The sequence below is a fragment of the Megalobrama amblycephala genome, linkage group LG3 (assembly GCF_018812025.1).
Source record: "Megalobrama amblycephala isolate DHTTF-2021 linkage group LG3, ASM1881202v1, whole genome shotgun sequence".
Lineage (NCBI taxonomy): Eukaryota > Metazoa > Chordata > Actinopteri > Cypriniformes > Xenocyprididae > Megalobrama > Megalobrama amblycephala.
The window spans coordinates 30356604-30372279 of record NC_063046.1 but is presented as its reverse complement, the minus strand read 5'-3'; the positions used below and the strand labels follow the sequence as shown (position 1 = coordinate 30372279).

At 37.3% G+C, this 15676-nt stretch overlaps 1 protein-coding gene across 4 annotated transcripts in view; it reads left to right on the top strand.

Annotated features, from left to right (window-relative positions):
• Positions 1-100: 100 nt before the first annotated feature.
• nhsl2 (NHS-like 2) overlaps positions 101-15676 on the top strand; it is an 88236-nt gene continuing 72660 nt past the window's right edge. Inside the window, exons 1-2 of one of the 4 annotated variants that reach the window (XM_048185027.1) lie at positions 13181-14668; positions 14761-14906. In XM_048185027.1, the coding sequence (XP_048040984.1) occupies positions 14816-14906 (91 nt within the window). In that variant the 5' untranslated portion in view covers positions 13181-14668; positions 14761-14815. Of the gene's footprint in view, positions 656-13180; positions 14669-14755; positions 14907-15676 lie in introns of those variants that run through there. The other 3 variants (XM_048185026.1, XM_048185023.1, XM_048185025.1) reach the window with 3 other exon arrangements.

Genomic DNA, 15676 nt, shown 5'->3' with positions numbered 1-15676 from the left:
GATTTTTATTACTCTCATTGTTCTCAGGCTTGTTGGAGTCACTTGAAGCACTTTTAAATCTTATTTTTGTGAGCATGCGCAGAGCAAGGCTGCTTTCTGAACGCATAGTTGACTTTTCCGTCAAAGATTCAGCTCATAGGGTCTTGTTGCACGAGTGGGTGAGGTCCCTCAGGCGCACTTCATGAGAATTTGGAGCTGTGATTTGCAGTGATCTAGTGTGAGCTGGAGCGCTGCAGAGCTCCTCACAGTGGACAATCAATTACAATGCATAAAATGCCTCCACTGTACGCGCAATCCCGAGCAAGAGTCTTCGCCAACACTCTTCAGCGCTGGCGAAACACGCACTTTTAAAGGGAGTTTACCATAACAGCAGAAAAGATGCCCTTCTGCAAGAGGACCATAGTCCCTAAAGATGTGTGCAAGAGCGGCGGCAAGAGTCGCGGTGCGATGTTCACGGATCTGGTGGATGTGTGCGGTTTGACTCTGTGCGCGGTGCTCCGGCAGCTGTCGGATTTATCCCGTCAGTCGGTGAGCATCCTGGAGGAGCTGGAGGGAGAGCTCGCCTCCATCTGCTACCGCTCCGGAGCTCTGGAGAATAAACTTATCAGCCTGCAGAAACACATATCGGCTCTGGCCACCAAGCCGCCGGTCAAAAGTAGGAACTTTTCACTACTCTTGCTGACTTAAATACGTACGTGGATGACTTGTTTGCTCACTTAATTGTCAAGTTCAAGGTCTTCTTAACTGCATGTTTACATTCACCGTGCAGCATAAAACACCTCTTGACTTTCGTTTTTGGGCTGCTGAGCATATTTTGAGAACAATATCGTCTTTATTAATTCTATAGATATTGTGTTCAGTCTCTAAATGTAGCTGTAATGTAAATATGCAGAGATGGAGGGATAAAGGTCCAGTTGGGAAGGAGCAACAAATGTTCTTTTGTTCACCACGTGAACCTTGTGTTTCGTTCTACCGAATAAACCAAATAATAATAGTGTAATAAAGTGACCAAATAATAATAACAACCCTTGTCAAGACACTTACCATGGTAAACTGTGGTTTCTGCCAATAATTGCCTTAGTTTCAACAGTTCTCGTTTTTCCTAAGGATCATATGGTCAAATTTGACCCTCACAGAAAAATGGAAAACTATATTAACATTCCCAAATGAGGGTACACCAGGTCAACTGGTGTGTTTTTGTCTGGTGCCAAAGTATATTATTGCTGAAAATTACATTTATAATATCGAATATTGATGGAGTAACACAGTTTGACTAAAAATAAATTATAAAGAATTTGCAGCAAACAATGTCAGCAAAAGGTGTCAGTTTTCCTGGTTAATTTCTATCACTTTTGGCACTTCATAATATCTCACTTATATCGACTTCTATGTTATTTCACTAATTCTCCAGTGTAACTCTGTCAATTAATATCGACTCATTGCAAAAAAAAATAAAATAAAAAAAATTCAGTTCCTCTTATGCCAAACAGTTTGTTTATGTACTACAGGTGTTTAGGAAAGTGCTTTATGTTTTTGCCATGTAGTATTTTAGGAGAAAATCACAGCTCCATTGTATCCCATCATGGAGAACAATATGTAATATGTGCCATCTTTAGAAAATATAAAATACATACACTTTAAAAAAAAATTTAATTTCATGCCAAAAGGTCAAAGGTCATAACTGGTTCTTCAAAGGCATGTTGAATTTGAATTCTAAAGACCACAGACAGAACATATTTTAGTAGGCCTAGTTAATTTAATAAAATATTTGTAACTGCGTTTATTGTGTTATAGTCTCTCCGTCATTTTGTTTAACTGACCTTTTATAACTATTGCCAGTTTTAAAGCATTAACAATAATAACTGTTGTAACTATGGTGTTTCGGAAACTGTGGTCACCATGAAAAATGTATGTAGGAGAATGAAATCAGCTGTAGTATCTTTTTGTAGATTCATTTGTGACGTGCCTTCTCAGTTTTGACTGTGTTGGAGTGGGAGAAAGATGCTGTAAAACTGCAATTGTATGTCACTGCCACAAAAGCACTGAACAAACAAGAGATGGCCTTACTGTTTAAACAGAAGAAATCAGTGTCATTTGACAGCTATTCAAGTATTAGGATAATGACCAACACTTTCTCTTCTTAATGAACAGTAAACAAATGCTTTGTCCATGCCACAAAGACTGTTTTTTCCCAAAACATTCACACTTGGCTTTGTGTTTAACTTTCACATTATAATGTGTTGTTTTTAAATCTTTCCCATTTGCATTTGAGATGCATTTGGCATCTACTCCCCCTGACACCTCCCACACTGCTCTGTGCACCGAAACAGGATAAACCCTGCCAACTTTCTCCATCTGAAGATGTGCAGAATATTTCCTCCGTCCATTTCCTTTGTCTTATCAGAGAAAGCCTCTCTGTATTGTTTAGCTTAACCCTGAGCCCGGCACGTTTGGCAGTCCTTCTTTTCCTCCGTCCTTATCATTTTACAGTGGCAGACCACAGTAGAAACAAAGTATGGAGATTATCCTCCAAGTTCAGGAGGAGATCACTGGTACTGTATTTGTTTAAAATTGTAATGGTGAAGCATTAGCAGTTTGAACTTCTGCCATGCTTTGACATGTTGAAGATAAATGATGTGGATCTCTGTATGCAGCGGATTCTTTGGCTGGGAACTCTTCTCCACTGCGGTGTGGGGACTGAGGTCAGGCCCCTCTGGAGACTCTTTGATGGGGACAGGAGGTGAAGGGGCAGACTAGAGGCTTGTTTTTACAGTGACTGAACCAATTGCATTAAAACTGACAGTTGATTCAGCTCTTCCTGAGTGAGTGTCAGTCAACTCCAGTGATTACTGCCTCATTCCTCAGGCAATCACGTGAAAGTCACAAGATCAAGTGTAGGTATACTGTACTGTGTGTGTTAAGGCAGAAGACAGAAGGATCAAGTGGATTTAAGGAGTTCTGACCCTTAAACATTTCCTCTCTTTTTTTTTTTTTTTTGGTTATATATTTGGGCTTTTTTGCCTTTATTTGACACGATTGTGGAGAAACTTAAAGGGATAGTGCACCCAAAAATGAAACTCATTTACTCACCTTCAAATTCTTCCAAACATGTATGAATTTCTTTCTTCTGCTGAACAAAAAAGAATATATTTTGACTCCCATTTTCCCCCATACTGTAGAAATCATTAGGGGCCCATCAACTGTTTTGTTTCCCATATTCTTCTTTTGTGTTCAGCAGAACAAAGAAATTCATATAGGGTTGAAACAAAATGAGGGTGAGTAAATTATGGCAGAATTTTCATTTTTGGGTGAGCTATCCCTTTAAATGTTTAAAAACACTAATAATTTTATAGCACTGTCAAATGTAGTCTTCAATTAGCAAATCAATTAAAGGCACAATCTGTATTTTTCGCCACTAGGGGTCGCCAACCTCTTCAAAACAATAACAGAGGCGTAGATTGATGACGCAGTGAATGAGCGTGGAATCATGGAACCTGTCATCATTCCGATGGATCTAATAATGTTTATGGGGAAATAATGTTTATGGATGAGTAAATGCATTCATGTTTTTAACATGACTGTGGTATGAAGCAGGGCGTGGCCGAGAATCGCGGGCGCGATTGCTAATGAGAGACAGATATCAGTGCCACACGAGTCCCAGGGGATATAAAGAAACGAGGACATTTCATTCTACCGAACTAACTTATTTGCAAAGCTGAATACTTCTCATACAGGTCAGTTTATTTGACGAATTAAAATTGTGAGGTAACACAGTGCTGTTTCACTTGGTCTCACGTTACACTATCATACTAAACTGCATTTGAGTGTGTTGAAAATTGTGATGTTATTCTATTTCTATGTACATGTATTAGTTTGTTGGCTGTATGAGACTAACAGTAAGCTAGATCAACATTGTATCATCATACTGATGATATTCTAACATTTCATTGTGTTGAGCTATATAACATTGATTAGTCTTATGTAGCCTACATTTGCTTACCTGTCTAATAACGTGCACAAGCAGCGTCAATTTCAAGTTGAAGTTTGTCGCAAAGCACCGCCATCTCAAAAATGCCACGCCGATATTGATCCTTGTTCTATTTCTCCTTTTGTCCTAAAGTTTGCTTGCCATGGTCCATAATGTTTTAATAAAACAACAACAGCATGCCGCTAGACGTTACACAGCTGCCCATGTCTGTTGCCATGGTTACTATGCAGTACAAGCTGAAACCAGGGATAACGCAGATATTACGTCATTGACAGGCGACAAGTGACAAGCGATGGGCACTGTTTTTAAATTGTGAATTTCTCTGAATTTACAAATTCTTGGAAGCATTTAGGATAATCTAAGTACACAATTGAACGAAATATATAACACTGTGCAAGTGGTTTTTGGACATTTTAATATAAAAATTGTACATATTGTGCGTTTAAAATAACTAATGTAAATTTTCATACTGTACTTTATCCACCTTATTAAGTTCAGTAAACGGTATGACTTTTTGGGCTACAAACCAGTGTGTTTATCATTATGATGATGAATTAAAGTAATATAGAATTTTAATATATTGAATATAGTCATTGGCCATAACATGAAAATGTTGATGATATCATTATTTGACGTACTTTGGTGGACTGTTCTTCCCAAGCACCACCAATAAGCAATTCGGAAGTTTTTGAAATTTACTTTGAAATGAATGAACATTATTTATTTTGAGCTTTATGAGTTTCTCCCTTGCTGAAAGTTTCATGTAACTGTGAATGGTTATGTGCGAAGTGTCATGGATCTGGTGCAGATTATGGATGTAAATCTTGAAGTGACTATCATATTAATGTTTGAAGATTTATACACTGAATATCCCTGACTTTTAGAGCCGAAGTGCTCTGAACTGAGTCAAGCCATTGCTTTTTTTCAGTGTCTTTTATAGTCTGCAAGATTAACTGGAATTTTAATAAGAGTGTGTGAGAGAGCAAGAGAGGATAGATGGAATGAGTGAGACGGAAGATCAGAGAAACAGAAGATGGAAGGAGAAAGCAAGTGGGCCAGAGTGTTCAAGGACAAAGTAGCAAGTATAAATTCAGCTGAAATGCAAAAGAAACTTCATATTGTCTTATTTTTGGCCTCTTTTGCTCCTTTTGCTCTCTTGGACTGGGCTCCTGAGTTGCCATAGAAATGATCCTATTGCTTTAAATGACTAAAAAACCCATGCAGACCTTTTCATTTCACGAACTAAACAATAGTTACGAGAAGTTGTCACCTCTCATGCTGTATTATGACTCAGTACAACCCAATATTCCCTTCTCACCTTGGATTATTTCTCACTCTGGCCTTGAAAAACAAAGATAAAAAAAAGCACAAAAGGAATCGATTTGTCTGAAATGCAACAGTTGCGCAACAAGTCCAAGAGCTCCCAGAAACTCTATTTCTTTCTACCTTTAATGTGCTTATCATTTCTTGGGGTAGCGTCGAGAAAAGGTAGAAAGGTCGACACAGGTATCGACACTAAAGATGTCTCGCAGCTGTGACAAATTCAGTAACTTTGTGCGTGTCTGTCTACCAGATGCCTACAGACATAACTGGAGAAAAACTCAGCTCTAGCACATTCTCTCAAGCCAAGGTTGTGCTGTGCAGACATTTTGTGTGTGTTTTTATGTTGAACATATGTAAGTCACTGCTCGCCTTTCCTGTACTGGCGTCCCATCTCTAGGCAGTTGTGCAGCTCTTGGCAAGAAAGTGTTTGGCTCTGAGACTAGACCAAAGAGAGTATGTGTAATACACTACAGTCCGTCCAGCTCTTACTATGACACAATAGTGTTGTAATGCAGCAGAGGTCGACATGCTTTTGGCCCCCAGACACATTGAAACATCACTAAAACAGATACACTTTTGCTTAACTGCATTTTAAATGTGACAGTTCTAGTGTTACAAAATGCATACTCTTGTGAAAAAGAAGTGCGCTTAATTGTATTGAATGTGCACTTATAGTGTACTTCAAATCTTAAAAGTATACTATAAAAATAACTTGTATTGCAGATAATAAAATGTTGAAGTAAACTAAACGTTGAAAATAAACTGAAATGCCACTTAAGTGTACTTAGAGAGACTACACTTTCATGAGTGTTTCTTAACACACTTAAAGGGTTAGTTCACCCAAAAATGACAATTCTGTCATTAATTACTCACCCTCATGTCGTTCCACACCTGTAAGACCTTTGTTCATCTTCAGAACACAAATTAAGATATTTTTGATGAAATCCTTGAGGTATATGACCTCTGATAGACTGCAACACAACCACCACTTTCGAGGCCTAGAAAGGTATTAAAGACCAATGTTGGGGAAAGTAACTTTTAAAAGTAATGCATTACAATATTGCGATACTCCCTTAAACAGTAACTAACTGTTAGTTACTTTTTATGGAAAGTAATGCATTACATTACTTTTGTGTTACTTTTTCTGTGTTTGTTTGTTTTTTAATAAAAAACTTTCACACCAAAAGTGAAATGAAAAAGCTTCAGGCTGATCACAAATGTGATGTTTATCTAAAATAATTTTTGCTTATTAGTATGGTTTAATTGGATCATTGAAGGTCAGCAGCAAAGACATTGGTTAATAAAGTAAGATTAAATACATAAAGTATATCTGTTTAATTTAATGTATTTAATTTAATTATTATGAGATTGCATTTCACTGTTTTGTTATTCATTTGGAGGAAAACTGAACTGACTGTTTTTGTGCAAATGAGATGAGTAAATGCAAACATTTAGTCTAGAACTACAAAACGCTTCGGCACCTTTACTCCCGATTTCTCTCAACATGGGGACAGGAGAGCTGTCAGTCAATAAATGGGAAAACAAAGTAACTTGCGTTACTTCTTTGAAAAAGTAACTCAGATATTTTGTTGTTGTTTTGAGAATGGGCAACAAATTTCGATCTAAAGTATCCAGATAGAAATTTGTTGCCCATTCTCAATGGGAAAGTGCCCAAGCAACATCACTGGGCAACATTGCCCAACAACATTGCTCAAAAAATTGCCCCCGTGTATCATCACCTTTAGGTTGCAGGTTCGATTCTCAATAACGGCAGGAAATGACTGAGGTCTCCTAACCACCAATCACTCCCCGGGTGCCACAGCAAAAATGGCTGCCCACTGCTCCGGGTGTGTGTGTGTTCACTACTCACTACTCCTAATGTGTGTGCACGTGCTTGGATGGATTAAATGCAGAGGACAAATTCCAAATATGGGTTACTGTACTTGACCTTCATGAGTCACTTTCACTAAAGCACATGCATGTGTAAAATTGAGACTTGATCATTTTAACTGTAGTGTGTTATTTGATATTACATTTAAAGTTAATATATAGTTAATTTAAAAGTATTAAATTGCAACTTTATCATTGCAAATGTGTAATTACAAATATATTTAAAAGCATGACATACACGTTTCAATAGGCATACATTAAATTTTAGGTTACCAAAAATGCTTGTCATTTTTATGAGATGCACTTAAGTCCTACTTAAGTATGTCAAAGAAGCACTATTAAGTCAAACTAATTGCACTTAATAAAATAATATTTAAATGATAATACATTTCCTTTAAATGTAATTAACATACAGTTAAAGGTGCTCTAAGCGATCCTAGGTGGAGTAACTTCCTGTTGACGTTCGAAGTGTTGTCAAACAAAACAGAGGCTAGCTAGACCCTCCCTCCTCCTCCTCCTCCTCCTCCTCCCCCTCCCCTCTGTGCTTCCTGAAACAGTCATGAACGTGCATTTAAAATCATTCTTGTCAGTTATTGGCTGGAGCATGTTTATTATGATTCGTGGTCCAGGCTGCACCAGGTAGTTTTTGTTGCCGTTTTTGGAGCTTGTGGCGACTACAGAGACCGCGTTTTTTTTACAGTGTGTTCAGGGGACAGGCAGCTAGTGGATAGTGAGGAGATGTTTGCTGTATGTGACAAAAAATGTTTTGGCCTAAAAACGTGTGACATCGCTTAGAGCACCTTTAAGTGTAAGAAAACATTAAATTCAGTTATTTTAAATAAAATATTTCCGTAACAGCAAGTACTTTTTTAAAAGTATGCTAAAGTGTACTTCTTTTTCACAGGGGTATGAAGTTTTAGCTGTGCTTTTAGTTAATTTCTCCATATATAATTTTTTTCTTTCCATTCTTGATATTAATACGTTTTGAAAAGAGGCTAGAAAATGTCACACACAATGTTCACACACTGTGTGAATCCCGTAATGTGTTTACTCTGTCTTCTCCTTTAAGATTCCTATCGAGAGAGAGAGGAGCTACATTTCCTCTGGGCCATGACACACACACACACACACCCCACAGACTTAGACCAGCCACTGACATTTGAAAAGTGTTTGTGTGAAGTTTAGCAGCTGTTTACTGTTGCATCATACTGTAATGTGTTTCATCATCTCCCTCCCCGTTTTTGAGCATGATTAAACATAACTATTGTGAAAAGCTGTGCCAAAGCAGCTGTTTATGTGGAGGTAGCTGGAGATGCACCAGAAATATCCATACCATCTCATAAACCATCCACGAGCAGACTGAAACTATTAGCCACTTGTTACCATGGCAACCAGACAACAGGTCTTCTTTTATGAGGACTGAGCATTAGCTTTGACTGAAGTGACCTCATGTTACCTCAAAGGGGGAATAATTCTGGGTCATGTGACCTGTGATAGATTCATGTAGCAGCTGCCATTTCTATGGAGACATTTCATACTGGGATTTGATTGGTGGAGATCTTTCCAATTCCAAGCAATGCTGCTTTACATGTTGTGCACTTTAGTCTCAGTCTCTGTTCATGGTCTAAGCACCAGGCAGCCAAAGAAAACAAAATCCCTCTGTTTATATTGTATGGACTTCAGATGACCCACCACTCACAAGCGTAAGATAATGAGAATGAATAAACATGGCAGTGCTCGAAATGTTACAGTGCCTGTTTATAATTCAAATCTAGTTTGTCTGCATCTACACCTGATACTGTAGTGTTTTATCAGCACACAATTACTTAGCAATGAAAGAATCGATATTTAGTTGGAGAATGGCTCCTTGTCAAGATCAACAAATGGCCTGAGCCTGGCAGTGTTGTAATAGGTGAGAAATGATTTCCAGATGTTGTGGAGTAAGTGGAGTGGCTTATAGGAGAGGAAAACATGGAAGAACCAAAAAAAAAAAAAAAAAAAAAATGAAGAGAAAAGCTAAAGGATCCATATGATACATATTTATTTTACTGCTAAATGCAAATTAAATGCAATACTCTGAGAATTTGAGTAAATGTATTGCCTTATAGTAGCTTCTCTCTAGTAGTAGTAGTAATTGGGGTTGGTATTGTGTTGATGAGTGAAGTCTGCGGTCAGGACAGTTCCTGCATCTTTGTTGATCCTGGAACAACATTCCAATCAACCAATCAGATTTAAGGGCCAAATTACAGTTTATGTCAGGTTTGGCTTACAGCCAGGGTTAGGTGCTTCTACATCAGTGTTATTCACCTCATAGTTTTCGTCTAATTTTTAGGGATATGTTATGGTTAGGGTTAGGCTTAGGGATAGGGTTTTCAGACAGGAATGTTGTTCCAGGATCAACAAAATATGTTTATTCAAGAACATGTTTTACTTGGCAAAACCACCGCGACCTGGTTTGGTTAAAAAAACAAGGCTATTAGTAGATAATACCTGAAGTAAGCAAACTAAACAGGTTGTCCCCTGAAAACGGGTCACCATTTGGATCCCATGTTTTGGACCCCCACTGACTCTTTTACTCTATAGCGCCTGATTACAATTTCCACAACATTGTGAAACAATGATTACGATATATAATTTGAACTACTTTATAATGACCATTAATGTTTTAGTTAGCTTAAGTACTAGCATAACATAGATACATGACTAGCCTGATAGCTTAGCTTATACACTACGCATTTGCACATACCCTACATGCATTCACGACATTCTTTAATGTTTATGTAAATGTTAAATGTCCAAATTTTTCAGTTATTAAAAGAACTATGTAATAATGTTTAATTAAGCTATTTGTTTATTATTAGGGGACAAGCACCGAAGGTAGAAACCAAATTTCTTTCCCTCTGATTCCTTTGCTCAAGACGATTCGATTGCACCCTATGACGTCATTTTCCGTCTCGAAATTTTTCCCGCATTTTGATTTTTCCAAAAAACTACTTTTTCTAACTCCTCCTAGCCTGTTACTCACCAACATGGAACCTTAGCTGGTTAACTATATGCTAATGCACAAATGTCAAAATTTTGAAAGGAAGTGCCAAAAAAATTCAAACAAAGTCGTCCATGGGTCATTTTTTATGTTCTCATTCATATAATTGTTTTTAACTCCGAAATGAAATGAGATATTTTTACCAAATTTGACACACACATGTATGGGCTCACTATGAGGACACGTAAAAAAAGCGGTGGGATTGTGCCTCTTGGTGGCGCTATAATTGAAGAAAACATGAAATTGCCATTAACTACAATACAGTATTATGATATAAAATGCTATATTTTATGAATGCATTGATGTACCATTACGAAACTCAGTATGTGACATCAGCACTATGCTCTGAAGGTACTCAAAAGGCTTTGAGATGTTATAATGAAATTTAAAAAAAAATGCTAATAGTTTTATATAAATGTGGCCTATTGTAATGAGACTGGTCTTAATTGATTCTGTGGGTCATGCTGAGAACATTGATGCCAATTTTGCCACAGTCAGCCAAACTTCCTGTCCGCCAGTTTGATTTTCTTTAAAAACATACTTTTTCAAACTACTTCTAGACCGTTAGTCCAATTTTCACCAAAATCGAATCGTATCATCTTCAGACCATGTCGTTAAAAGGTTTTGGATTTCGTGTTGATAGACGAAACTGTATTCATTTACCATGGCAACGAATTTGAGGCTTGATGCCAAAATGACTGTTGAGTTCGTATCTCTGCAATGCACCAAAGTTTGTGAGTGTCATTGTCACCTCAATCTGACCATACCACATTAATTTGGTCACAGCGCCACCTATTTTTCAAAAGTGATAAATCAGTAAATCTTTATTATTAACTGTATTTATGATTTTTCAGCTCTTTTGCCTAAAATGATCTTAAAATGTCTTTAATTGCTCACTGTTTCAGTTGGTCTGATGCTCACAGCCATGTTGGCTGGCTTCTTGTGCCTTTTTTGTGCTTGGCCCCATGTATTATTATTATTATTATTATATTAATAGTTTATCAAGTGAAAGAAGTTGCATTATGTCCAATTTGTTTTTATTATGAACAATATAGTAAGCCATTTTAAATTAATGTTGTGTGTGTGTGTGTGTGCTTAGTATATTACTGATAGTTGATGGAGATCTGATTTGGAGGGAGGACCCGATTTCCTACAACACCGGTTCGTGAATTATTCTTTTGAAGGGATTCTTTTCAGCGAACCGGCAGTTTGCACTCTATCTCGAAATATGATTCTAGAACTAATGCAAAAAGAAAATTGATTTGAAATGAATATACCTAATTCACTAATGGAACACTAATCACCATAATGGACATTTCAGACAGTATCTGTCAACAGTGACAGCTACGTGTTTGGTGGATGTAAATTGATTTCACAGTCATTTGAGCCTTTTATTTGAGCACCATGCTTTAGATAGCATGTACTGCCAAATAAGCAGGACTTATTTAATCTCAAACAAGTTTGCCCATGTGTAGGGAAAATTATAAATATTTCAATATTTATAAGGCAGAAGTTTCAAATATAAGAACAACTATTTTTTTTATATATTTCAACTCACAAAAATAAGTAAATTTGTATTTTTTAACCAAATACACCACTTGTCTTCAATAAGTGGTGAGAACTAATTGTGAAAATGTGATTGTATTGGTCAAAATACACAAGGGATTACAGTGTATCATGTTTAATGCTGCACAGTGTGCTGGCTACTGTAGGCTTTTAATTGAACACTAAAGCCTAGGATATACATTATTTCACACTTGTCAGATTTGCACTGGTTTTGACCACTCGGGTATGAACGTCTGGAGTAGTGTTAGCACCACACTGAAGCCAAAAGTGCACAATGTGAATTACAATAACCCCTATCAATTTCATTTATGTCTTCATTTATGTAATATGTCTTCTTGGGAGTTGTTCCAAATATCTTAGCACTGTACAGGCAGGTTCATCAGTGTGTTCTGGAGGAGAGAGGTGTCAGAATGCAATAAGAGAACAGACAGTACCAGCACTGAGGCTCACACTGAGTTTTAATTCTGGTGCCATAATGAGGACCGTATGTGTGAACGCACCCCTGTGCTGTGAAGCTACAGGCCTCGTGCTCCACCCAGTCCACACACACACACACCTGCCTGTTCACACTGTGAACATACACAAATATGTGTGAACATTTCAAGGATTATGGCTTTTAATTATACACTCATCACAGCATGATAGTAGCCGAGGCATCTGATAAATGCATCAAAATGATCGCAGTGATTCAGAGTGCAATGATTTTGTTTAGTGGTTTTTATTCCTCATCTCTAGCCAAATCACCAAACCCACATTCCTCTGGTGGGTCCAGCATGTTTCTGTGTAAACGGGTTCCACTGGCCACTAATTTCCAGTCTTTGGAGCACTTCCGACCACAACACAAACACAGGGAACAGAGGCGGATGCCATCACATCACTCAGAATGTCAAATTCTGCTGTGGATTTAGAGTGAAAGAGAGTAGCTTGCACTTTCCTTCAGCCAGACACCATGAAGTGTATAAAATTTGATATTACTGCCAATGTAGCGATGAATTAAAGTGACAGGCTGTGTTTCAGTATAAAATATATGATTTTATTTTATATTTCCTACTCAATTATTGTCTTAAACTTATGGAAGGGTAAATCAGCTTTGATTTGTTTATGATCCGTACACATTTTGTTCATCAAAATAATCTTCACAAATGTACACAACTTTTACGAATTTTTGAAGCCTAAATTCAATCAACAGAAGTAAAAATCAAAAGTTAAGCTATAAACAAGCAACACCACAGTCGCATGACTTAAATGTCACCACCATTAATCTTCCGAAAACGTGTTCAATCTTTATTTAAAGCTGCAGTCCGTAATTTTGTTTTGGTTACAAACGATCCAAAATCAATTTTTGAGCAAGTACATAACCAGCCAGTGTTCAAAACTATCTCCTTACCTTAGCCTGATTCACAACGGTAAGCTTGCAATAATGTTTTCTAATAAGAGCGGTACTGGTGGGTTTCCACTGGAAATTCGAGCATGCAGCCGTTCGTCTTTGCGTAATTTCTTCTTAATTCTTACTTCATAATTCTTATTTTGGTCGTACAATCTGTGATTCCGAAGTACAGTATCCACACCGATGTGGTGACTGACAGCTAACATTAGATTCATCCGCGCCGAGGAGCCGTGCACAACCACGTAAAGACGATAATTACACAAATAACTGCAATTGCAGGTTTCAAACAGAGATGGCGACAAAGAGGCAAAACTTACAGGCTGTAGCTTTAAAATCTGCAAGCTGGAAAATTCAAATAATAATAGTTTGCATGAGCAGGATTATAAATGCAACAAGGATGTAAAAGCGGACTAGTGCGTAGATGAGTTTACCTGTTCGGTGTCCAACAACCTTTGTAGTCAAATTTAGTCACTTAGTCACAACTTATTTAGCAAAAACCTTTTTCAAGACATGTGAAAGCATAAAAAAGTCACAAGTGGGGTTTACTGATGTATTTTTTACGTCATAAAATAAATTGTGAAAATGTCTTCAGCTTGTGTTAACCACAGACCTTTTTTTCAGGTATTTAACCGAAAACTCATTCAAAAACCAAAAATGCTGACTCACTGCACATTTATCTGTTGATATCCTGCTGAAATTTAATTAGTGGACTGCTTTTTTTCAGGTGTCTGGCTTTGGGCACACATGATGGTTCATGTTTCTTCATGTGAACAGTTTATGATTTAGGTCAGTGATTCTATGAAAATAATGAGCTCTGCTCTGATAGAGTCACAGACAGCAGAGAAAAGCAATGCTAAATGGAAATATGAAAATGCAACTTACCATATAATCATGCATAGCTTAAATAACAAATCAATAGCTTTTAAAATGGGGGAGATCATCTTTATTTGTTGTTAATGTCAGGCTGTGTGTGTCCAATCAATCTCTGCGATAATTAGTCAAAAATTTGTCACGTGATAGAAGTAGTCGAATTAGACAGATGCCAGTATGGACAGATTGTGTGATATTAACAAACTATGAACAAACTATGCAAGGTAAAAAAAAAAAAAAAATTTGCTGTATTGCATCACTATTTGATGTAAAATCCATTGTAAAATCTTTCCTGAAACACAACCATTTGAGAACCACTTATATAGATGCTGTAGATCCATCAGCACATGATGTGAGAACAGCAGGTGTTTCATAGCGGTGATACAGTGTGAATGTGCTGTTTGCTAATTTTCAACTGTGTTGCTTTGTTTGTGCGTGTGTGTGTATGTGTGTAAGCTCTGATTTGAGGCTGACGCCGCAGAATTTGCTGCAGTGAGGATGGAAAGCCACCAAACTGATGAGAGAGAGTGAGAGGGAGAAAGTGTGAAAGGAAATGCAGCTGCATCCTCTCGTCCTGACTCACTGTGAACTCCTGTGTTAGGTGTGTGCGCGTGTGTGTGTGTGTGTGCTCAGAGTATGACGCCGTCCATGAGAGAAAACGCACATTCCTGACTTGTCATTTATTCAGCACAGACAACTTTACAGAGCATCAGCAGGCAGGGTTTGTGTGTTATCGGACTGTACAGTGATGCGTTGGAGGAGGCGGAGGTCTCCGGGACAGGGCAGGCAGGGGGAAACGAGGGGATCGGAGGCACCATTCACCATGCCCTTCTTCAGAGGTAACAAAGCTATTAGCGTGCTCATCTGTGTACTACTCTTAACAGTGTTTGGTGCATGATTTGTAACGTTCGGTGCATTGCTGTGTGTTTGTATGTGTATGTGTGTAGTTTATAGTCCTGTGTACTGATGTGCTGCAGTCTCAGGTAAGCGCTGCTCGCTCATTCATCATGCACACTCTTTTCCATCACACACATTGATCGGCTTGCCCACTGTTTACACATACACAGTTTACTATTCAGCAAACTCATTAGCTGTAAAAAGTTGATGTGTATTACGTTTTAATGACTTTTTATATTATATTATTTAATATTTTAATTTAGTTTAATATTTTTTATATTTAATTATAATAATAATGATGATGATAATAATAAATGTTTTATTTATGAAGCTATTTTAATTTATAAAAATCACATTTTTAATTGGTTGATATTAGGGGAGTAACAGTACACAAAAATGATGGTTTGGTACATCCCTCTGTATTAAAGTCAGGTTAGGTATGGATTTGGTAAAGCAGGAGGGAGAAAACTAACCATAAAATAGCTTTTAATTGTATTAATTGCATCTCTGTCTTTAAATAAATTTAATTAAAATTTACTTAAGGATAAAAAAATCTATCTCTGCTAATGCTGTAGCAGAGATAGACTATATATAGATAGCCCTTTCTTGCACTTTACTATAATATTAAAGGTTACAGTTAACAACAGAGCCCAAACTATTAAATTCAGTTGCTATTTACTTTTAGATATAATAATCAACACTCACATAAAAA